The 26,094-nt window shown below is 31.7% G+C and overlaps 2 protein-coding genes and 1 pseudogene across 6 annotated transcripts; 1 reads left to right on the top strand and 2 right to left on the bottom strand.

Moving 5' to 3' along the window:
• Positions 1-272: 272 nt before the first annotated feature.
• LOC114422096 lies at positions 273-1,748 on the bottom strand (annotated as a pseudogene).
• A 9,023-nt stretch (positions 1,749-10,771) lies between these two features.
• LOC114423173 (putative potassium transporter 12) lies at positions 10,772-18,005 on the bottom strand. Its single transcript, XM_028389811.1, has 9 exons — positions 17,517-18,005; positions 16,671-16,899; positions 16,327-16,575; positions 16,007-16,057; positions 15,049-15,309; positions 14,048-14,100; positions 13,816-13,930; positions 13,431-13,685; positions 10,772-12,207 (listed from the first exon to the last, which is right to left on the bottom strand). The coding sequence occupies exons 1-9, from the start codon at positions 17,769-17,771 to the stop codon at positions 11,150-11,152; spliced, it is 2,526 nt and encodes an 841-aa protein (XP_028245612.1). The 5' UTR covers positions 17,772-18,005; the 3' UTR covers positions 10,772-11,149.
• Positions 18,006-19,721: 1,716 nt separating this feature from the next.
• On the top strand, positions 19,722-23,124 carry LOC114423172 (serine/arginine-rich splicing factor RSZ21-like). 5 transcript variants are annotated; one of them, XR_003668806.1, is made up of 7 exons: positions 19,722-19,865; positions 20,055-20,163; positions 20,517-20,605; positions 20,756-20,981; positions 21,576-21,736; positions 21,813-22,059; positions 22,195-23,124. XR_003668806.1 is itself a non-coding variant. In XM_028389810.1 (6 exons), exons 2-6 carry the CDS (start codon positions 20,075-20,077, stop codon positions 21,817-21,819), a joined length of 531 nt encoding a protein of 176 aa, XP_028245611.1. In that variant the 5' UTR covers positions 19,722-19,865; positions 20,055-20,074; the 3' UTR covers positions 21,820-22,759. The 5 variants fall into 5 exon arrangements, 3 of the variants coding, with proteins under 3 accessions (XP_028245611.1, XP_028245609.1, XP_028245610.1); XR_003668805.1 differs by having other exon boundaries at positions 22,162-23,124; XM_028389810.1 differs by having other exon boundaries at positions 21,576-21,695; positions 21,813-22,759.
• The last annotated feature ends 2,970 nt before the right edge of the window (positions 23,125-26,094 follow it).

Genomic DNA, 26,094 nt, shown 5'->3' with positions numbered 1-26,094 from the left:
TAGTATTGTTATGCACTTAATGACTAATTCAATATTAAAATATTAGTTAAATGAAAATTTTATTTATAATTATAAAAGACTTAAATATGTTTTTCATACTTGAAAAATCGATCATTTTCATTTTACTACCTAAAATTCTTTTTTTTCATTTAAATACCGTGATTTTTTTTATGTTTCATTATAATACCGGTCATTATTATAATTGTGTTAAGTGATGACGTGACATACAGAGTGTCACGTCATCAAGTCTAATCACTAATATCAGTGGAGATAGTGTCAGAACCCAAAGCCGATGTGGAAGAAGAAGAAAAAGAGGTAGACACATTGAAGGCGATGAAGGATCACATGGATATGGACTCCCAAATAGAGAAACCCTTTGGCGACCACGACTTGAAGGGCAGCTTCTGGTCCGCCACTTCGATTTTCAGCAAAAAGCTTTAGAAGTGGAGGCAGAAGTAGAAGAACAAGAAGTGCGAGCGAAACGTTGTCGTTGTGGACTCTTCTTATACATAGCCATCACATTCTGGTCATGAAAGGGTTAGTACCTTGCCATCAACACAAACAACAACACCCCACAAGACTAGAGATCCACCTTAGCACCATTGTATCTTTTTCTCGCAAAAACCTCAAGAGCAACATACATAGGTGTCCCACAAAAAGTGTGGAACAGACTGTCCTGTTGGATTTGATCAGACATCACACTCAACCCAAAATCAGAGACTTTGAGATTGCCATTCTCGTTTAGCAACAAATTTTTAGGCTTGATATCTCTGTGGTACACCCTTTTGGCATTCCAAAACCCCACCATGGAGATTAATTACTGAAAGTACTTTCTCGCAACCTCTTCTTTAAGCCTTTCTTTCGTGACCTTGTTGAAAAGCTCACACACTGCGAATGTATTCCATGGTGAAATAGATCTTGCTCTTGGTGTGAGCCTTTCTCTGAACAATGTTGGGGTGACGCACACGGTGCAGTATAGAGATCTTGTGCTTGATGCGCGCCAACAAACCACCTTTGAGGATCTTCTCCTTGTCAATTACCTTGATGGCAACGCCTTCGCCAGTTTGATGTTCCACGCATAGTACATCTTTGCAAAGGTTCCATGTCCGAGGAGCTTTCCAATCTCAAAACAACCGAATAAAAGGTTTGATGTTTCCTTCTTGTGGGGCTTATGAGGTTGTTGGTTGGGGTCTTCGAAACGATGTCGGCCATTGATGGCCTCTGGTTTCAAAGTTTTGAAGGCTAAATTTTTTGTGATTTTTTTTGTGCTTTGTTTGGAGAAAGAAAAGAATGGATGTGGTGGGTGGTGATTAGTGATTGGATTGGCCTCTAATGAAGGTGGTTGGGAGGGGCGAATGGATGGAGGGAGGAAGGAGGGTGTGGTTTTGATTTGCTAGGTAAATCGAGCCGAAGCCGTCGTCATCGATTTTACGTTTGGAATTGAAGTTGTTGGTGGAGAGGGCTAAGTCTTCGTAGGTGAAAACGGGAAGAGGCTCGTGGAGCGATGGTTGCGGCGACTCTTGGCATCAACAAAGGAAGAGGGTGAGAAGTGGGAGAAGAAGAGAGTGAGGGAGAAGGGGAGAGAGATGAGGAAGGAGAAAGGGAGGAAGGGGAAGAATTTGCGGACATGGAAGTGATTAGGCGTTGATGAAGTGACAATCCGTCTTTCATGTCATCACTTTACAAAAGGAGACTAATGACAAGTACTAAAGTGAAAAAATGTCAGGTACTTAGATGAAAATAATGAATTTTAGGTAGTAAAATGAAAATGACCTATTTTCACGATATGAAAAACATATTTAAACTTTACAAAAATTGAAGTGTTTGTGCTTTTTTAACCAGATATCTCTTGACGGAGATTTAAAGACTAATCCCTCGAGGTATTGAGATCCATTTAATAAGTTAACATCTTCTAATAAATATTTTTTCATATGCACTAAATAAAGATTGAACCCATTTTAAAATATTACTTGAACTTTTCTTCAATTCCACTTCATCATTTTCGGAATTAGGGTTTTAACTTTATTTAGTCTTCCAAATAAAAATTTATATTTTCTAGTCACTCAAATTAAAAAATTATTTTCTTTTTAGTCCTTCCACTCAAATAAAAATTCATATTTTTTTAATCCTCGAATTCTAATGAAGGGACTAAAAAGAATATTTTTGAATTTTAAAAACTAAAAAATATAAATTTTTATTTGGAGGACTAAGAAATGACCCCTTGACTTGGGGGAAAACATAGTTAAGCATTTTCATAATAATATCATGGTTCAACGGCTCTAACTTTTGGTGGTCATCAAAAGCTTGTTTTCTAATATAGATTTATTTGAAACTTTCCGGTTTAATTAAATCACTTAATTAAGTTGTGTTTCTAAAATAAAATTTAGTTTTGCTTAAGGTTTCTTGATTTCTAAATCAAATAATAGATTTTAAATATCAAACAACAAAATCAAAATGAAATAGACTAGAAGCATAAAAGAGATGATACTTCTCATAAGAATTTTGATACTAATTTACCTTCAACTTTGAGCTATGTCCAATCTGATAACTACTATGCATAGATATGTTTTGTGATTAAATCATACAAAAATTATTAGATTTCCCTTCTTTTATTGCTATTTTTTATGCGAATAATTAGAATTTTAACATCATCTAAAATTTTATCCAGTAAATGTTAAATTGGTAAATTTATATTGTTTTAATGGTGTATTTGTTGCAAAAACACAAAAGAAAACTTAAAAGAGAAGTCGAAGATTTAAAGAATCTCGCTTAATGCACCATACGCACTTAGCGCAACGCAGTAACTCAGCGGACAATACTCGCTTAGCGCAAAGAAGTCACATGGAGAAGCTTGATACGTGAAGGCGCACTTAGCGTAAGTCGCACGCTAAGCACCTGACCACAGCCTCACTCGTGATGCAATTTCTTTCCTACTATCCTTTTAATGTTATTTTAATTATTATTGTATTTTCCTGTACTTAATTTTATTGATTGTGGCACCTATATTCATGGTATGTTTTAGGATTTAGACATTGAGAAATTTTTATCTTTTAAAAATTGAGAAATGACATCTAAATGATTCATATATAAGGATAGAATGATATTGTTATGCATCTTTGTTCATAATGCAATTTAACTAGTTTGTTCTCTTAAGGGATTAAGTGAGGGATTAGGTAAATTAGGCACTTTCACTTGAGAGATCATGATTAGAGTAAATGAGTAGATGTAGTTAATAATTGGAATAATATTAAATAGAAAAAAATCATTAACATTACATCAAGAGTAGTTTTGATAAGCTAGGCCCCAACATATTCGCATTCTAAATCAACCTTCACATCACAACCTCCTAAAGTGTTTGTTTTTCTTACTCTTTCTTGTTTTAGATAATTAGTTTAATTTTATGTCAATTTACTTTTAATTTTCCATCTCTCAAATCTTTAATTCAATTTATTAATTGCTTGAAAATTGGAAATACACCAATCTAAGTACAACAAAGTCCCTATGGACTTGACACTCAGACTTTCGTTTTACTTTACTACTCAGGACAATTTGGTGCACTTGCCAATGAGTTAACACAATTCCTACCTCTTGTAGGATTTTGCTAGAATATCACCAATATACATACATATTCTTTCTCCTCAAGCCTCCACATATTTTTTGTAATAGTATTCTTTACAAGCCTTTGTAGGCTACCTACTCAATAGTATTCTCAACCTTTGTAGGGTTTAACAAACGCCAAGTATTATTTTCCTAAGCTTTCCAAGCTTAATACCACCATAGTATTCTTTCCACTCCACTCTAAGATCTACTCATAACAAAACAATTGTCCTAACCCATAACAAACACAGTGGTATACACAAAAACATTGTAGAAGCACCAATCTACATATCTGATGTTTTGAGTTCCTTACTTTATTTTTCTCTTCACTTGGGCAAACCTAATTTTCTCTATTTCTAATCACTTAATTATTAGATACATAGTAATACACAACGACCAAAAAACACTATTTAATATGTTACAAATTGTTTAGCAAATGAATATTCTTTCCCAAAAGCATACTTTTCTTTCTCTACAAGAATAGGTTTCTAAAATAACCCTTAGTTATGTTGTTTTCGTCAAGAAACATATATGGGAAATAATCACAATAGAAAATTTCCCATTAAAGAATCCATACAACAATGTATAAAACTATGTAAAAACACAAGAAAGAGGGGTTACATTTTGTTTCAAACAAACGATCCAAGTAAAAATTATAAAACAAAAATGCTTATAAAAAATTAATATGTTTGAAACACAAACTAAAAACATGATATAATCCAAGGATAAGCAAAAGCACAAACACAAAGGTGTTTACCGGTTCATCTCTTTTTGAGAGTATTTGCAATTTCTTGGCATGTCACCAAGTTTCCACTATACACCAAACAAGATTTCAAGTATTCTTTGCTCCAAGCCTCTTCGGGCTTACAACTAAGTAGTCTTTAACTTACCTTTTCAAGTAACTCAACAAGTATCCTTTCTCTCAAAGTCTCTTCAGGCTTCAACCTAAATCACTTAGATAAAGGAAATAAAAAAGATTAATTGATTATATCATATGTATAAGACAAATGTACAAAGTTTAATTCCTAGAACTTTGATATCCAAAAAACTTAAAACACTCAAAGAATTTTGAGCATAAGGTAGCTAGAAGATTACAAGATTCTGCAATTCTATCTTGGTCATAGAGGTCTTTGGCATTTATAGGCGTGCTCCCAAAAGCATCTATTGAGAACATGTAAAATCTGTGTTTTGTCTTTAGAGAGAGAAAAATGTATGTTAGGGAATTAAATGCATCTTTCACCAACTTGTCATTATGATAAAATAAAGCAGTCCACTTATCTAGTTTTTCTCGTATTGAAATCTTGTAGTAGAAGGCAAATATGCCTCTCAATCAGAAAGTACACTATTGTGATCAAATTTTCATCTTTTGAGGAAATAGGTAGGTTGTACTAGATTTACTTTTCCTTTAGGCTTCCCTTGTATGCTTTATAAGTAGACAAATGATAGAAAAGCTTTTTCCTTATAAAAGTATCATATCATACATGCAAATGATAAAGAAGATAAAAACACTGCATTTTGATATCATTTATTCTTTTGTGTAACTTTCATCTTACTCAATAAATCACATGTTTTATCCATTTCTTCAAAAACTTAATTATTTGTCTGTTAAATCAAAATAGTTGAGGGCTTTATGTTAAGAAAAATACCTTTTGTAGCGTGATAATTGTTTTCACAAACTAGTAGTCCAACATCACGATTGAACCTCTATGAAGTCCATGCAAACAAACTCCTAAATTATCTCACTATCAAGGAAGGATAGATGAGTGAGTAGTGCTAGCTATGCTACTTGGAGTGTGTTATTAGCTAGGTTTTTCTCCACAACTTGAGTGTAATATGTGGCTTTAGAGAATGGCATGCCTCATAGGGCTTAAGACACTACCTTATATAGTAACTCCTTAATATTTTAACCTAGTATCACCAAATTTTTACATTAATAGTCTAACCCATGAAAAACATAATAATTCTCTCATTATTCTAGCCTTCCTTTAAGTGGGCTTATACATTATGAGTACAACTCTTAAGAAATATCATAGTCATACTTAACATCTTTTTTCTCCTTTAATTTGGTTTATGTGTTTGAACTTATAGGTTCCTATTACATTGATAATAATATTAAATCTTATTTTAATGTATAAACAATGACTAGTATCTAGCAGAACGACAATTTTACCCAAAGAAAAAGAATATTCATGATTTGACATAACCGTTATGTGACATATGTTCTTGCATAACTTAGTCCCTTTGGCCTGAAATCATAATTGAACACAAGGCATACAATGTGTCATCCTTGTATAATTCAATTTATCTATTTCTTGATACTAAAGTAGGCATAAGAATAAATAAGTTCAATATCCCATATTTGTTCATTTTAGCATGACTATGCATTTCTTACTTACTCTATAAAGAAAGCTCATAGGTATTACTCTTGTTACGAAGAAGGGACAAATCTCATCTAGATCAATCACATCCCTCTTCATGATTTATCGTATGTTCAACTACCAACTTTATAATCACCCTATTACAGGAAACACTTGATGAAATGAAAACATACAACTCCTTTTGTAGCAATTACCATGACTTTAGGTCTAACAATTATAAATACCATAATCACTTTGAGAATAACTTATAATACTTTCAGAACTCTTCTATGTAACATTCTCTATGATGAATTATTTCAATACATCATTAAACTAATCATGTACCATTGTAAAGATTTGATATCATTTTTTAAAAAGAAAGATTTGATATCTCATATCCATGAATTATGAGATGAGTGCATTAGTTGACACACATACTAGTCTCAATGCATTGTTGTTGTCCTTATTAACAATGACACTTTACTAGGGATATTTAAGAATAACAACTAATAAACTATTCTATAGACTTTATTATATTCCAATAAATAAACACATAATAAATGAAATGCATATTATTAATAAATAAAGCAATATGCAAAAAATTCAAATAAAGTATTGACCTTTAGGACTTACACCAACAATTTTCCTTCCTTATATTGAGATCTTTGAATTAAGAATGTATTTATAGGCTCCCAAGCTTCAAACTAGTCATTAATGGCTATTAAAAACAAATTCAAATTCAGGAAAATGACCATCAAAAGTTGTATGTGTTGTCCATTTTAGACAACTGTTCACCAAAAGCTTATGGAATCTTTTCTTTATGTTTCCTTTTTTATTTTTCAAAATCCTCAACTTCTATTTGAATTTGAATTCATGACAATTGGTGTGAGTTGGATTTACAAGAACATATTCTTTGACAACTTTTAGAAACTTTTAGGAATATTGCTTCTAAAGACTATTTTATGCAGAATGTTTCTTGGTGTATTAGTCTTCTCATCTTCTAGTTGCTTTGTTTGTATTAGTATTCAAAGGTCCATGTGAGTTTTTTTCTTTTGAACACACTTATCACTTTAGTTCTTAGCATGCTACTTCTAATGTTGTATCCTCTGGAATAATGCATATATATTCCATCCTTTGTTTAGATTGTTTCTTCTAATACATATATAACTTTTGATTGTGTTTCCTTTTTGGTCAAATCCATATTTTAATCATAAATAACTTTTGGTCCTGTTGCACTTTGTTTTTAGATGCTTACATCAAATTGATGCTTTTCAAGTTTGATCCTTGTTCTTTGTGATTTGTTCCAATGTATATATCATAAAGTTTTGTTCTTATAATCACATTAGTTGTGTTTTTCTTACTACAAAACCATTAGTAGTTTAAATTTAGAAGACTTAAAATTTGCTTCTTGGTAGTTTGTTATCATTAAAATTCCATTTCATAAGAAACTTGACCTCAACAATAAACACTTACCCCTCTACCAAAGCCTGCAAAATTGGGTAACAATTAATTAGTCAACTTCACATAATATCATATCAATTGCAAATATAATACTCTGTCAATCCTATTATAATTATCATTTTAGGTTATTTTACAGAAACTAAGAAAAACTACTTAATAGATGAAAAATAATAACAATTTTATAAACTTAATGTTACCATCATTAATTCATTTTGTGTTTTTATAGCTGAAAAAATAATATGATAATTATTTTGAAATATATTTTTCTTCTTACACAATTATTATTATGAGACATTTTGAGACTGAAACTATGAACTGGGGAGTATTACTTACGTGTAAATATATTGCGTAAGATAGCATTCACTCTTGTTGTCGTATAGTTTTGTACTCAGATACTCCTTTCTCTTCTCTAGATCATGACCATTTTGGTGTAAGTGAAAGTAGGCAAAAGGAATCCATACTTATCCAAGAGATTCTTTGATTTGGTAAGGCTATAGGCACACCTATGACATTAAAAAGAAAAAAGTCTTCAGATAACAGTACTTAGTTATTTGTTTAAAATCCTGAAAAATTACTTAAATCACAAATACTTGAATAATGATAATGTAAAGCATCCCGCTCAAAAAAATTAATAATTATCAACTTGTGTTAATTAGAGTGTAACGATTTTATATCCCTAAAGCATGTAATCAAATTTAATCTTAAAATTGATGTATATAAAAAACATTATTAGAAGACTTTAAGTTAGACCTCGAGAAATTAGTTTTTATTCATTAATTTGTAAGATATTCTAAGAAGAAACTAGCTAGCCGAAAAGCATTATACAATATTTTTATTAAATGAGACAAATGTACATATTATAAACAAAACTCTCTCCATATATCTTTTTTCTTTCTCCTAAATAAGTTGATGTTTAACAATTGAAAAAAGATAAAATGAACCATCCTTCTTAATAAAAAATATAGCCAGCAAGTTGTAAGGCTTATGTTTAGTAGTACTGCCGCGAGTGTTCATTATAACACAAGATCTTTGAAAGTCAGACATTGTTTCTTTGCATGTGTAGCTGTTCAGCCGACCTATATTAATAATTAATTCATAATAAAAAAAATATGTAGCTTTGCATACAAACCGTAGCCTTTTGATGGGGCAAAACTTCCTGTGTTTCTCTAGAAAATAAATTATTAACGAAGAACATGCTCTATTATACGAATATTTGATATGATATGATACCATACCATAGAGGCATAGACAGACATAATTTAGAGAAAGTCTCCACATATTTACATAAACATTAAAATAAAAAATATATTTAGTTATAAAATCAAGTTACTTTCTTTTTCCTTTTAGACAATTAATTTCTGAGAAATCATTTGGACTTCAACTGGGTGGGAGGGGAGAAGCAAAATTAAATAAATGGCCCTCAAATATGCAATTGCAATTTCATGTATTAAAAATAAAAATTATTTTAACACTTTTTATGCCAATTTTTTTTATAAATTATCCTATATATTGTATGCATCTTCTGTTCCCCACCCACCCACCTTATACATATTGACATTAACATCACATTCATTTCATCAATTCCTTGTTCAGCTTCATATGATGAATTATGAGACATAGACACCAAACCCAAGACCAAATTTAAAGGGAAAACATATCCGTTTCATCATGCATAGCAGACAAAGGGACCAAATTCTCAGGGTTATTCCCATTTTGTTCCTCATTTGTTTATGTCAAGTGTAGGCTGTAGGGGTTTGTTGAGATTTGAGCTAAAAAATTTAATTCAACTTGAAGGCAGCTCAGAGATAAATCATGTCTTTTCACAAACCGTCTTCAACTCGCGAATGCGTGAAATCGGGGATGCTACATCCTTAGCTGCTCAGTTGAGTTTTTTTAGAATATGGATATTTTAAAAATTATATGTTGAAGACTCAAATTCAAAACCCACCAAAAACATAATTCATTAGTATATTTGTTTTATCATCATTTATTAAAAATTTTGAAATTATGAGTAGTCTAACTCTCAATTAATTTTAACTAATAATAAAAATTGTTTAGAAAGAATATATTTTCAACCATAGACGAAATAGTTTAACGGACATTAGACACTCGTATGAGCACAAGATTATCGAAGGCATAAACTTATAAGGTTAAATTAGTTTTTAAATGTGATTTAGTTTTCTACTTTTTTAGAATCTAATTTGATCCTCTAATTTTAAAAATTGATTTAACTTGGTCACCTCATCTAAATTAAATTGACCGGATAAAAAATATGTTTTATGATGATTTTAAATCGTCGTAAAATGTGATTTCTTAACGGCGTTGATCCAATTTAGATATATGATCAAATTAAATTAATTTTAAAAATTAAAAGAATAAATTGAACTTGAAAAAAAATTAAATGATCAGTTCAAATTTAAACAATAAATTAAAAGAAAAAAATTAATTTAATCAATATACAAAATCCATTGTGTGTATGAAACGACCGTACATATTGATATGCATTCATGTTTTCAATGACCTACCTTTTCGAATTTTGAATGGCAAGCATGCTCAGTGTTTCAAGCTATATTTTAGTGAGTAAATGCTGGGGTGTGCTACGTACTGCTAAAACCAAATCAGATGCCAGAGTTAGGAATGATCACTAAGCTCTTTTGACAAATAAGCAACCTAAATGCGTGTTGAATTATCTTTTTCTCGCTGGTGAGAGTAGAAAAGTAGATTTAAAAGCACGACAAGCCAAAAACTAAAAAGACTAGGACCTTTTTTATTTTGTTTTGTTTAGGCCTGGTTAAATGATCTTTTATTGTGTTGAAGTTATAAGAGGAAAAGGAAATGAAAAAAATAAATAAAAATTAAACACACTAAAATTGATATACTCAATATGATATAGTGTGTTATAAGCATTAATCCTAAATTATACTAATATTAAATATTGTATTATAATCTTAATAAAAGCAAATTATTAAATATTAAGAAATACGGAAACTAGAAGAAAATATTTTAAATTATGCTAAATAAAATCTACATTTTATTTGATATTTTCCATATATTTTGCATCACCCTTGTTGCTAATCACATCACCCCCTTTCCTTTTATGCACTTTCAAAATTTTTACTTCAGAATGTATTGGACTCTTTCATGATAAAAAGGTTAAAATTTTGATTCTCCTATTTTATTTCTTACATTTTAATTAATTAAATCATTTATTAATATTATCTTAAAATGAATGTCAGAAACTATTATTTTTAAAAATTAAAATTAAATGTCTTAATTTTAAAATAAAAAATCAACATTACAGGTCGAGTAAAATAGACCAACCAAAATTATATCTTAGCCTAATAAAGATTCTAAAATATATTAAACACTCTTCTATAATTAACCCAAAAAATGTGATACAAAAGGTAATGTCCCAAGGAGACTAGTACAACTTTCGCTAGCTTGGCCCAAATACATTAATGTACATTAAAACCAATAATCTAATTTAGATCCCTTTCTGATCACAATTTTAAGTACAGTATCTGAAACAATTTCATACATTAACCAAGTTGGCTCCATCACTGTTGTAACAGGCAATACAAACTGAGTTTTTCTAAAGACAATTTACTATTATGAGCCAACATATACTACGAAAATTTTATTAATCACAGTACACAGAAAAGAAAAATACCAATAACAATGTGCGTTCCAGACTGAGATTGCATTGCATAATTATCAGAAAGAATATGGCCAAGTCAAACCATATATGTCATCCCAACTTGGATGATATTGGTATGAGGTACTCTCATGTTTGCTGTACCTCCTCTGCAGTTCTTTCTGAGGAATGCATAGAAATAATTTATCATCAATTTCTTAAAGAAAAAAGAGTTCTTCTTTGCCCTCACATCCCCATGTCCAAGCAAATAGGTGAATCCTGATTCCAATGCTTCTCTAAGGGCTGAAAGCTCATATTCAAGAGCAGGATCTTCATCTGATGACATGTAACTAGATGGCAATGCTGATGCAACTTCCTGAGAGGCAGAAGAAGCTCCTGCTTCTTCCAATTTCTGATCATGCACCAGTGGAATCCTAAGCTCCTCAGCCGCAGTATCAACAGGAACATCTGAAACTCTTGTATTCACTGAGACACTGTCCATTTCATCACTTAAGTTGCCCTCCAACTCCAAGGCTGTTTCTAGAGCTTCCCTTCTCAAGAATTTCTCAAGACTCTCAATAAGAAGCTGTTCAAATGCATGGTGATCTTCCTTCCTTACATCTTTGTAGCCATATCGGGCGACACAGCGGAATATGTGGTAATCTTTGGGGCAAACTCGTCGAAATAGAAATCTTTCCTCTTGAGGAACCACAGGGACTGGAACATATTTAATGCAGACAAAAACTATAGTAGAGTGAAGAGCTGGAAGGTTGAGCAGGAACTGCAAGAAAATGGAGGGAATGCCCTGGACAAGTTCATTATATAGCAATCCTATTCCTGGCACCCTTACTGTTCCAAGATTGGAGCCAAGCTCAAGCATTGAGTCCACTGAAACCTTCTCTCTAACTTCACTTCGGTACTTCAATACGCTCCCATAGTTCCATGTGTACATCACAGAGAGGAAAAAGGTAGCAAAGGCAAGTGGAAGCCAGCCACCCTCAATGATTTTGGATAGCACAGAAGACAGGTAAATTAACTCCACTGTACCAAATACAAGAGCAAAAGAAAATGCCAAAAATAAGTTGGTCTGCCAAATTAAAACCATCACAAGGGTCACCAAGGTGGTGCTAACCATCATGACACCAACTTCAGCAATGCCTGCAACAATGATATTGAAACGCATTTAGTACAGATGTACTACAAATTGTCTTCAGTATAGGGCTTATGTGATTTATGAAATTTTTAAGAAATTATATAAAATCATTTATGTGTCTTCACCCAACAACTTAAACTATATAGATAGTTGGATCATGACAAGGCATCAGAATCTCTATGATGAAGTGGTCTACAGTTTGCTCCTTGCCAGCCCCATTTTTCTAACAAAAATGTTTAATTTAAGCATAAGGTAGGTGGGTTTGTACATTATCCACACTCCAAGCCCAAAGGCTCTTACATGAAGGGGCATGTTGGAAATATAATATTAAACCATTCATGTGTCTTCACTTTAACTGCTTAAGCTTTTGGAATAGTTGGTTCATAACAATATCAAAACCATTTGGTTATATATTCATGTCTTTGGATTATGGCCATCAAAATATTTGTGAAGAACTAGGCTCTATCAATTATAAAAAAAAGCTCACAATACTATGAATCAAAATATTGAGATAAATTTTTTCAACACATAAAACATGCATTTATACACAAATGGAGTGCAAGTTGGTTTTTCATATGCAACAACAACCACCTTATCTTTCAAAGGTATTTGCAATCCTATAGTGTGCATAAGCATTGATGATATTGATAGTCTCCCATACAACCATAACTTTCAAGATAAAATTTCGTTCCCAATCCTTTTTACATCCACAACATTTTCCTTCCAATTCTTGTCTACAATAATACTCACTCCATTCTTTCGAACTTTCCATGTGCACTAAAATTTAAAACCTGTAATGTCTAGCACTTTAGCTTTTTTCTAACCCATTTAGTTTCTTGAAGACACGTGATGTTAATCCTTCTTTGAATCATAGAGTCCACCGCCTCCAAAGGCTTACCTGTCAAAGTCTTAAGTACCAAACCTAACCTAATCAAGCACTTACCATTTTACTGGTGCTGTTATAATTTACAGGTTAGTCAATGCACAAGGCATACACTGTTTGGTTGGTGTTGTTACATAATTTTTTGCCACATTAAAAACTGAAATCATGGACACCACAGAAATAGGCAAATCCAGAATATAAAAATTTGATGAAATAAAATCTCGATATAGTTGATCATTTCATATAAAACTTCTATAAGCATCCCAGTTGTCACCCCAGAGCCAAAAATGAGAAAATGAGAAAAAAGAATACTGCAAGAAATAAATTGAGAAGAGGGACACTAACCATATGCATTTGCAATATCAGTTGTGCTTTGGAAGATGGAAACCACAACTATGCACATGATCATCAGAAACCAGTTAATTATGGGGATGTAAATTTGGCCAATGAACCTTTTTGAGGTGTGAATTATCTTGAGCCTGGGGAAGCATCCCAAAGCCATAGATTGCTTTATGCATGAAAATGTAGCAGATATCATTGCTTGGCTGGCAATCATTGCAGCAAGTGTGGCAATCACAAACATTGGCCAGAAGAGACTCTCTGTTTCACACAAGGCACAAACAGCAGGTACCAACACAATTACTATGCATAACAAATATACAAACTTATAGTTTTAAGGACATTGACTTTAAGAATAAACACAAGCAGTCATTGTGTCAGAAAATATCACCTGGAACAGACTTGTAGAATACACTTGCATAATAATTTGGGTTCTTCGTCAAAAAAGCAGCTTGGCCCATATAAGCAAGGAGGAGACAGGGAAATACCACACAAGTGAAGGCAATCTGTTTAAGCAATTATACAAAGGTTTAAGAGAGGAAATTTAAATAATTGCATGAGACTTAATAACACAAACTTTATGGTTTGCTCTTTGAAAAGAAACAAGTTGAGGATTCGCAAACCTGTATTGCTGGTACAGAAAAATGACCCAGATCTGCAAACATTGCTTCTGCACCTGTAGAGGAATATACAAGAAAGTTATATAATTTTTTTACGCTAGTCCTAAAGGGATAAACTTCTCATTAAGATGGAGAAGAATGCATCACTTGAATTCTGAATGAGTAAAAAGACTTTCAGAGGTAAATTTGTGATAGTTTCCGGATCATGTAAATAGCTTCTGTTGTTTTTGCTGCCAGATTTAAATTGCAAGAACATACAGAAATGCCTACTTTTGAGTAAATTATCTCGACAGAACAGAACCTTAGCCTTCATAAACAATTCTAGAAACGGAAAAATGGTATAACTTAAGTGAGACCAACAATCATTAATTTCCAGGTTTGGTTTACAACTCTCATTAGGCATGATATTATTTGGTGCTTCATACCACATCAAGCAACAGGAAACAGAAAAAAAAAAAGAAAAACTTGATACGGAGTAAATTATGTTGAAATACAACATCTTTGGAAATAATTCCCAGAAATGGCAAAATGTTATAAATAAAATGAAACTAACTATTATTGATTTTCTATAATCACTGTATTACTCATTAAACATGATATCCATCCTCCCCCTTTTTAACCCATTTACGTGATATATATCTGTGCAAGTGTTTTGGAAAAGGGAAGGGGGAGGAGGGTGTACACTAAGTGTTACTTGTGTCTTGTACAAAAGAACTTATCCTCATAGCTGTTATACAAAAACATTAATTGATAAATGAACCACATAAATATATGATCTCATCTAATGGCTCATAAATCATAATGCTATACTTGAAGAGTTAACCCAAGATAGAAATGAACAATATGTTCATTATTGCAAACACTCTAATGAGATCAGGGAAGAAGTCAAGGTCATGTTCATAGGATCATTCAAGTCTACGTTGACAACAAAATAAGCCCAAATCGTATGCCAATCAATTCCAATACTTACAGCTTGAAGCATGAAAATGACAAAAAAGTTATACCTGTAATGCACAGAACACAACCACCAAGAGCTGACCATGCATCCTTGCCATTGTTCTTGAAGAAATAATAAATATAAGCCGGATTGAATGCTCTTAGAACAGTGATATCATATTTAAGTATATTGTATATTCCAATAGCACCCAGAGAAAAGAACCATAAGGCAAGTATAGGGGCAAACATGAAACCGACTTTACTGGTACCAAACCGTTGTATGCTGAACAAAGCCACCAGGACTACAATAGAAATACCAACCACTTCACCTGCAAGCAAGAAAATGAAATACAAATCTCAGCTTTGTGTGCGGAATGCGAATTTGTTCATTTCCATAGTTTCATAAGATAACTAAATGTCAACATTCTTGAAAAAATCTAAATACAAGTGGTTGATAGTTCAAATTAAACATCCTGAACGACAGACTTAAAGGGAAGCAAAAAGTTGACTTCTCTTCCAAAGCAAATAAATAAGAGAAAAGATGTTAACTAGGCGTTTTATAAGAGAACCATATTTGAACTGCTTAGATCAACGTACACCAAGCAAATTAGTTGAAGTTGAGAAATCTTGCATTCACTCCAGAATATCGTAAAAGGATTCATATTTTGCAATTTTTTGATGGTTTATTAATTATGTAGACTTTAAGTAGCTGAACCAACTCTTATCAAATGCCACAAGTTCTTTTCTTTGGAGATATGTGGAGACTTCGATCATAAAGTTATATTTTTCCTGAAAGAAAGAAGCAGCCACCAAAAGAATATACATCTAATGATCTAAAGCTAATATGTGAAAGAAATTTTCCTGTATTTCCCATATCTGAAAGAAACAGAAAGTGCCTTGGAATTTCATAACAAACATGCTCCCAAGTTTTATGAGTTTTCTCATCTTCATTGATATTATGTATCTATTATTTCTTTTCTTTGTCCAGAAAATAAAACCTTAAAAAACAAAGGAAAATATACCTACCAGTACCAAATTCATCTATTTGATCCTGCAGACCACTTATGGCAGACATCACTGCATCAAAGAAGCATCATGGTTATACAGAAGTGACACCACAAGAAATTTTCTCTTAACATCAATTCTACTTTGACATGAAAAAAGATAAACAAAGAATAAAAATTCCAAGGAGGAATGTTTGTATGTTATCTGAGAGGGACTTCTATTATACTCATACAATGAGTATGACAAATGCTTATGATCAAACTTCATTACAGCATTGATCATATGATAAAAATAAAAAACTTACAGCAGAAGTCCATGTCAAAAGTTGCTTGCTTATGTACCTGATATTGCTGGGGTTAGAATACCATCTCCAATAACCATGGAAGCTCCCAGAAGAACCAACACCAATAATAGGTTCTTCAAAAATGGTGTCCTTTCTAAAGTGTCCTTTATTCTTAAGGCCCTTTCCAGTTCTGGAGTAGGCAGTTTGAGCTTAAAACTAGAGATTTGTTCATCGGCTTGTTGACGATTTGGAAGCAGACTCACATTTGCATACCTGCAAATCAGCGAGTATAGTGCAAACGTTCCTCCTACAGTTGAGCCATTAATGTATGGAAATTGTGAATTACAGCAAGTCTGAAATGAACCAAAGCAAAATAACTGAGGGGGAAAGTGAATCTCTTACCTTCTCCACTGTCATTTGCTTTGAGGACTATAAAAACATATTTCGCTAATGGAATAAGTGCTATTGTATACATTACTAATGATAATGCCCCCAAGATATCATCATCTGATCCAATTGGAACCTTGCTGAAGACATCAGCAAAAACATATAGAGGACTTGTTCCCATGTCACCATATACCACACCAAGAGTCTTAAATGCCAATGCAATAGTGGGCCAGAGGGAAAGGTCCTGATTCACATAAGCACAAAAGATTAAGAAGAGGGAAGTGGCTCTCTTGTATGAATACATGGTGAAGTTGAAGTTAGTTCAGTTGAGTGTCTATTAAAAGTGGTAACACCAAGACAGAAAAACCAACATTCCAACAATGAACATAAAACAAAACTCTTAACACCAACAATAAAATCACAAAATTTAGATGCAGTTTCTTAAGTGCTTTTAGTGTTGTTCTCTAATCATTTCACCTCAGTAATCCGCATAAAAATGATTCCTTTAATGGTCAACAAAGATTACCAAGGTAAAACTTCAGTCCTGATACCACCAAAAGCACCTAAAAAATGTATCTATATTTTGTCCTAAAAAAAATTAACACAACAGACACAAGTCATGAATATTTGATAACACATTAAAAATTAAGAATTTAAACAAGACCTAGAACATTCAAAAATTATTCCAGGCAAAAGTGTAAAAAGAAATGAAAACAAATGACTAGGAGTTATAAGGTTAACTTGATGCTAAAAGGAAAAGGGACGAAGGAAAAGGTTGTTGATTCGATTTTCTTCATTAACAAAATACTAACAATTAACCATTAATATTGGTCGATAAAAAAATCACAGCAATTTACTAACCTTGGAGTGATGAGCATGAGTTCCAGCAATCTCCATGGCTTCAACATCAAATGAGTCAACCCTCTTGGGCTTCTTGGTAAGCCTCCTCCTGATTGAGCCATACCCTTCTCTGCCATCATCATGCTTTGACCACATAGGAACCTCATCCCAGTCCACTTCACTTCCATCAACCCACCTTGACTCACTGCTCCCACCACTGCTGCTTCTACCCAACAACAACCTTGTGCTGATCTCTTCAATCCTATCTTCCCTCATTTTCCCACCAACAACAACAACCCCACACAAAATCAAAAACCCACTTCCCAAAATTGAATCAGCTTCTGAAAGAATGGAACTTTATCAGCAGGTTTTGATGATTCTTGAGATAAAAGTTCATCCTTTTCTTCCTCCTACTGCAAAACCTTGGAAAACCATAGGAGTGTGAAGTTGAGGGCTCGTGTTGTTTTTCTATTGAAGCATTCCAATCCAAGAGCCAGTTTAGCCAAAGACATGGGACACAATCATTAAATATATGGAAACAAGTGACAAGTGTGGATTCTCTGCAGTCACTTTTCCGTGACCACTGAAATCATGACCATAAAAAATAATTATTACACAGTAAATAACAGAAAAATGTAACTCAGAAAAACATGAACCGTTTGATCATAACTGTAGGTCCCGCACTTACTTTTAAACTACACGGAATTCTGGTCCGAATCAAGACAGCTATCCAATGGGAAATTTTCAAAATAATGATTTAATTGTTAATTCACGAATTTTATATGGGACCCGGTGGAATATCATATCAGTGTATGTGTATCACATGACAAACTGACTACGTGGGATTTTTGTTGTTATGTTATGCAAAATATTCTCTTTATATATATATATATATATATATATATATATATATATATATATATATATATATTTACAAGCATCTTTACATAAAATTGATGGTGGACCTTACTATGTATTTACAATAATAATAATAATTTTGTTAGAATTACTTTCGTCTAATCATTTATTTTCTTAAAATTTAATTATTATAATAAATCACTAATTTTATCTATTAGATTTTAAGAAAATAAACACTAAGAATAAAAAAGAATTACTTTAGAAGTAAATTGATTCATCTTCATAATAATTTGTCAAAAATAATAATAATAATAATAAGACAATATGATAGATTAAAAATAATTATCCGACTTCTTTTTAATTAAACTAATTCTAGTAATTTGTTTAATAAATAAATAAAAATAATAATGTCAAACACGCTATAAACTATTTCTAAACCCGTCACAGTAACCCACAAAAATAATAGGTTTGAATATGTTTTTATCACTAAAACATGATTATATACTGCTTCGTCCTTAAAAATATTTTTTCATTTTGAATTAGTTCTTAAGAAAAACATTTATTAGGAACTAAAAGCAAAGGAAGTTGATATTGGCCTCTCCAAATTTGTTATTGTCCCTACCATCACATGAAAAAGACCAAAATACCCTTCCTCCTCCAATTATTGACACCGACCTTTTCTTCCTTCCTTTCCTTTTTCCCATTCTTCATTCATTCCTTCTACCTTTCTCTTTCCCTCTCTCTTCCATCCTTGTCTCATCAGTTCATGATATTTTTTTAGTGTTTGTCAATGTAATTTTTATTTTATTTTCTGACAACCCAACAAAATCACACTTCTATTATATTATGAGAATATGAAAAAATTATATAATAAAAATATAATTTTGTTGTATAATATAATAACAGAATCAAACTTTTATTGCACAATATTTTAACATCCCCACTACTATAGTGAAAATATGTTAAATGTGGAAGGGTCTCTGTTGGAATTTTTGAGTGTTGATAAGGGCAATAGCAATATTGTTGGGCCAAGAGCAACTCCCAAAGAACAAATTATAAAATGGATAAATAGTGAAATTGATGTTCAAAGATATGATACTAAATTGATCACTAAAAAATCAAAATATAAATTTAATTCTTAAATATATAAAAAGTAAGCAAATTGTGATACTTATAGCTAAGGTTTAAAACAAATTTAATAAGTTCTATTTTTTATAATTAATTTAATATTAAGTTAGAAATATTACTAATTATTTCATTATTAAATTATATATGATGATTAATATATCACCTTTTTTATAAATTTTAAATACTAAAATATTATATTTGAATTTTACATGTATCAATTTGTGAGTATCTTTTTAGACGAATCACTAATTACTCTTATAAAAATTAGAATTTTTAGGATTTAAGAACTCTTCAATTTCCCTTCCGATCATCCCGAATCCTCGAGATTTCTTTCGATTGAACTCATTTCTCTCTTCTTCGCCACGCACTCTTGTCTCTGTAAGCGTAAGGATTCAGAGCTATTCATTCCTCCAAATCTCTTTTTCATCCATACTATTTTTTTTTTAATTTAAATCTCAAGAGGTTTTCCGCGCTACTTTAACTATTTTTTCTTTCACTTATTGATTCATTTTTTAATATTTTTTTTAAAGATAACTGTTGATTTTTTTTTGTTTTTTTTTTAAATTTGTTTAGGGTGATTTTGGTTCTGGACAATGTCTCGTGTTTATGTTGGGAATTTAGACCCTCGAGTCAGTGAGAGGGACCTCGAAGATGAATTTCGTATATATGGTGTTCTTAGGAGGTAATTTCTTCATCATTCTCTCTCTCCCAAAGGAAAATAACTGTTAAAATATTGGCTAGTGAGTTGCAAGTTGTTGATTTTAATTATGTGATTAGTTGTTCCTAAAAGCATGATCATTTCACAGCCTTTTATTTGAAATGAGGAATCCATGTACTTCTGTTGGTTGGCAATGATATATTCTGTAGGTGCCAAGGTCCCTTCTTTTGCTATTTGACAAAATGAACATTTTCAGTTATTGGAATTTACAATATTGAATTTTGTTTGTGCTGATCATTTTCATCACTTGTGTTCTATGTATGGTTTGTTGGTTACCAGTCTTATTTTGATGTTTGGTACTTTGGTTATAAATATAGTGTCTGGGTTGCTCGAAGACCACCGGGATATGCATTTATTGAGTTTGATGATAGGAGGGATGCACTTGATGCAATTCAGGCCTTGGATGGTAAGTATGCATTACTGTTTTATCAATCTGTCATTATTAATCTCTGTGTTTGCTGTCCATGCTGAGCATTTGTCCTTGTGCCTTTTTTTTTATTGCATTATCTAAATTTTGGGTTAGCATTAATGTTTGGCTAAATTGGGTGTCATACAGGAAAAAATGGTTGGCGTGTAGAGCTTTCTCATAATTCCAAGGGTGGTGGCCGAGGAGGGCGTGGGCGTGGAGGTGAAGACACAAAATGCTATGAATGTGGTGAACCTGGACACTTTGCTCGGGAGTGCCGATTGCGCATTGGATCACGTGGCCTTGGAAGTGGAAGGAGGCGAAGTCCAAGTCCTTATCGGCGTCGTAGAAGTCCGAGTTATGGTTATGATCGCAGGTGTGTTTGTTATATGCACATGCTATACATGAATTAAAAAATTATGCATTTAAAATATCCAAGCCTTTTTAGCTTTTCCCTTTGTTTATTGTTGGGATTGAATGCCTAAGTATAGAAATGTGCTTTGGTCTTTTGTGGGAGGCTTGCGATTGATTTTCCCATTATGTGGACAACCACCCTCTACTGTAGTTTCTGTTTAAATGTGGATTGATACTCACTCTCTTTGTAATTATACTTTATATATAATATGTATAATGTATAATATGCATTATCTGCCCAACTTAAAATTCTCTCTTGTTGGAGTTATCTAATTGTCTTCGGTCTGCGGGATATTATTGTTAGTTTGTCATGGCATTCTGACTGAAAAGAATATTCATAAGCTAAAATAAATTCAAACTTGAGTGACCAGAGATCTCAATCTTAATATGGGTGTGACAGCCGGTCAAATTAACTTTCATAGTATATAAAATTTCAGTCTACATTTATCTAAATGCATGCTAGATCTCTTGGACATATGTCGCTTTCTAGTAGCAATTCCTTTGATAGTTTATTTATCTTCTCACGTCTCCTTTTGGATTTGCTTTATTTTATCAGTAGTTATAGCCCTCGTGGGAGAAGATCTCCAAGACGACGTAGCATTTCACCTCCCTGGGGTCGCAACTACAGCAGGTCCCCTCCATATCGTCCTCGCCGTGATTCACCTTATGCCAATGCGTATGTTTATGTTCAACTCAGTTGTTCTTTACTCTGAGAGTGTGAGTTAAATGAATGACATCATAACTTAGTACCCATATTAATTTAAATTCTTATGATTTCTTTTTCTTTTTACAGAGATTAAAATCAGAATGTGAACGGAGCAAGTGCTGAATAGTTGTTAGGATGTTCTCTCTGCTATAGTGTAGTTCCTCTAGGATTGGTTGAGCATACCACAGACATGTTAGTTATGTTGATGTCATGACAATGGGTATTGTTAAGAACTTGGCTTTTGATGGAACTACATAGGGTTGTAGCTGGCAAAAGGGTGCGTTGGACACTGTTTTGCATTGGCTGTCTCTCTTCAGCTTACTGAAACCTGAAGGTTGCTTCAGTCTTCCCTACTTTATATAGCATGTTATGTTAATTGTTTGTTTTTAGTCTTACTAATCCACTATGGTAATTTTGATATATTTTTGCATTAAAGGTGCCTAAAATGTTCACGTTTCTTTGTTTTGAGGTGTGATTACCGGCCAAAACAGCACCATTTTGCCACTTACTACGTCTTGCCTGCTTCTCTGCTTCATGCCCCCTCAATCGTCTCATCTTGTTTCTGCATCTAAGTTGACTAAAAGTTCAATGTCAACAAGTTGGTTGTGTATGACCTTTTTGCTTACTGTTCAGGAAAGGAATGCTACATATGCATCCCCCTTAGGATTTGGAGGAGTCTAAAGGTGGATGATAGAATGTAGTCATTGGCTTGCTGTATCTTCATGAAATTAAGATAAATTAGGAATTATTTAGCGAGTAACTGCATATAGTGTCTGCTTCACACCATTCTATATGGTCATATTGATGGTTGCTGCTTCTAATTGTCTGCATCTTGATTAGAATGTTACTTGTTTCATCCGTGGTCTCTGATATATGCTTGCCGTTTGGGAGCAATGGTCATCATCTTGGTTGTGTAGGACACTGTATTGTGTATCCTCCTTCGGCAAATCACCTGTTGATCTATGATCTCTAAGGACTGGGACTAGAAAGAGTGATTCCATTTAACCAAATGAGTACTTGCCAAATGTCTTTCATTCTCCACTTGCTGCTCTGCTCTTTGTGATCTGTGTCCACAGCTTTCTCATTTGACTGATTAACTTTTGCATGCTTCTGTATGGAATTTTGTGTCATCTTCAGCTACTGGGATCTGTCACTTTGTCTCCCATCTGCAGTTTTGTTTTGCTAAATATCGTCCGCTCCTAATCAAGTGTATTAACTCCGGTTGATTGGAAGCATTGATTGCATTAAGATGTTTGAATTTGAGGAATTCGTTGCTTCTTGTCCTTGTCTTAGAATGTGAGTTTAGTGTTGCCACTTGCGTATAGCTCCATTAAGATTAGTTGATTTTGATCTGGTTAATTATGTTTTAAGTATTAAGTACCTTTTTTGTAAAAAAAAAGTATTGACTTGTCATGAACTAAATGCGAATACTAAAATGTGTGTGTGTATATATATATATATATATATATATATATATATATATATATATATATATATATATATATATATATATATATATATATATAATTTGATGTGAGGCCTCTTTGTCCAGAACTTTTAGGTGCAGTCAAATGTGTTTCATGAGAGATTTCTTACTGTATGTTCCACCTGTTAGGGTAAAAATTATAATTGTTAAATTATTGTTGTATAGAGTGAAGATTATCTTTAATGAGCATCTGTTGGAGTGTTGATTTTTAATTTTGGTATTTTTATGATAACTACTTATTTATTTAATGTTTGTATTACTGTTTTATGTTTTTTATTTATAAAAAATATAATTGATGATTTATATTGGTATGTATGATCATAAAAAAATTATTATTGTTTTGTTGAAATTATGTTTAATTTATTTTAAAACATTTAATATAATAATATGCTTGATATTATATAAAAATAGGCCAAATGATTGGTCCTTTATTTTATTTTATTTTTATTCAATTTGATCCTTTATTTTTTAAAAAGTTCATTTTGATTCTTTATGTTAAAAAATTATCCTTGCCCGTCACCATCATCATTCATCCTTGCTTTTGTCGGTGGTGCCTTGACTGCGGTTGTGGGCAAAGAAGAAGAAAAATAGGGAATAACAGGAGCAAGAGAAGGCGGAAGCCGAAGAGAAAAACTTTTTAATAGATAAATGATTATTTTGATATTTTTTTAATATAAAGGATCAAAATGAATTTTTTAATAGATAAAGAATTAAATAGGTTATTTGGCTTATAAAAATGTTATTATTATATTAATTCAATCTAAATTTGTATAATTACTTATTACTTAATAAAATTAATTATAATTTACTTAACTCAGATTATTTTTACTTAGAAATGGTATAAAATAAATTTAAATAATTTTATAAATAAATATGTTGTTGATTAATAATTATATTATAAGGTTGAGATTTTATACTAAGAATTAACTTAAATCTAGTCAATGTTTTATATAAATTTTACTCTATGTTTAGAATTAATTTGTTAAATATATATAATTTAAACTAAGAAATAATTTTGCTACTATGATCAAATATATTTCCTCCATGTGAATACTCTTATTCTTTTTGCATTTTTTAAGATGTCTGCAGATATTTTGTGCTTAAAGTTTTAGACAATTTTAGTGGATAAGAAGGACGGGGCAGATATAACCAATCTGAATGGGGAGGGGACTTCTAGATGCACCCATCGAAATTGCTGGTATATCCAACAATTTTGTAATTTTTTCATTTTGGTCTTTTGTGAAAGGATATGGATCAACTAATCCGTAAGTCTCATACGGACTAGTTGATCCATACGAGGCCCATAGATTCACCGATTTGTATGAAGTCGACGGATTAATTGATCCGTATGAAGCCCACAGATTAGTTGATCCGTATGAGGTCCAATCCAATTTTTTTTAATTTCTTTTTCAAAAATATGTGTTACGAATTAATTTAAAATTAATGGTCTAAGCAAGAATCAAACATTTGACTTTCAGATTATTAGCACAACGCTCTAATCAACTGAGCTAATAAGTCACTTATGTTTTAAAATAAATAATGTTGTTATACATAATACTAAAATATCTAATTATATTTAATGCGCATGTAAATTTAAATAATAAATTTTGTAACAGTTAATTTTGATATAATTCATACGAATTATTTAATTCGTATATTTTTTATAAATAAAAAATATTTACTATTAAAAAATGTAATATATCAATAAATTTAAAAAATATTTTTAAAAAAATTAAAAAAAACACTTACGGATTACATGATCCGTATGAGTCATACGAATTAACTCATACGGATTAAGTAATTTGTACGAGTCATATGGATTACATACGGATTACATAATCTGTATGAGTTAATTCATATGACTCATACGAATCAAGTAATTGGTATGAAACTTACGAATTAGTTGATCCGTATCCTTTCACAGAAGGGAAAAATGGAAAAATTGTGAAATTACTGAGTGTACCAGCAATTTCGCTAGGTGCATGTAACAGAGCCCGGATGGGGATGATGGTTGGTATAAAATTTCACCATTGACAATTATATGGAAAGGAAAGTAGAAAAGGAGATGGGAAAGACATATTCATTCTCATCTTGTCCCATTATCATGCCTTTTCATGATCATCACTTATATTTTTTAAGTGTTAAATAATTATAGATTTGGATAATCTTAAAATACCCTTTAGTTTTTTTAATTATTTTAATTTATTGAGTGAGGATGGGGACGGGAATGTACTCTTTCCTGTCTTATCTCATTGCTATGTTTATTCATAATCATCGCTTATACATTTTTTTATTTTAAATAGTTACATATTTGGATAAGATTAAAATATCTTTTAATTATTGTATTTTTTGGTTTTATTTTTTTTTCTAAATTAAAAAATACATTGATCCATTCGCATGTCCTAATTACATAAATTTATCATATACTATTATATTATTATATACAACACAATTTATCATGTCTGTTTTTTTATTGATTGTAATATACTAAATTTGAACTCCATCTTATTTTGCATGGTATCGTATTTTTAAATATATAAATTTGTATTCATATTTGCTCCTATTCATAGGTTTTCATCATATTGTTATGTTGTTATTGACCACAAAAATATAGTTTAGAATTTTGCAAATCATATGCTCTCATTACATAAACATTGATTCATTTAAATACTATTTCATTCAATATCAATAATCTTAAGAAATTAAATATATATTACATTATTTACTTGCTTATAAAACCTGTGAAAACAATTGAGTCACCTGTGCAGAGACACATATATTATGCTAGTTTTAAAATAAAGGAAAACTTTTAAACAACAAATAATTTTTTATTTGAATATTTTAACATAATAGAATGGTCATGTTTGGGTGAAAAAGACACAA

Source organism: Glycine soja, chromosome 8, assembly GCF_004193775.1.
Source record: "Glycine soja cultivar W05 chromosome 8, ASM419377v2, whole genome shotgun sequence".
Classification (NCBI taxonomy): Eukaryota; Viridiplantae; Streptophyta; class Magnoliopsida; order Fabales; family Fabaceae; genus Glycine; species Glycine soja.
This window is presented reverse-complemented; position numbering and strand designations above follow the sequence as displayed.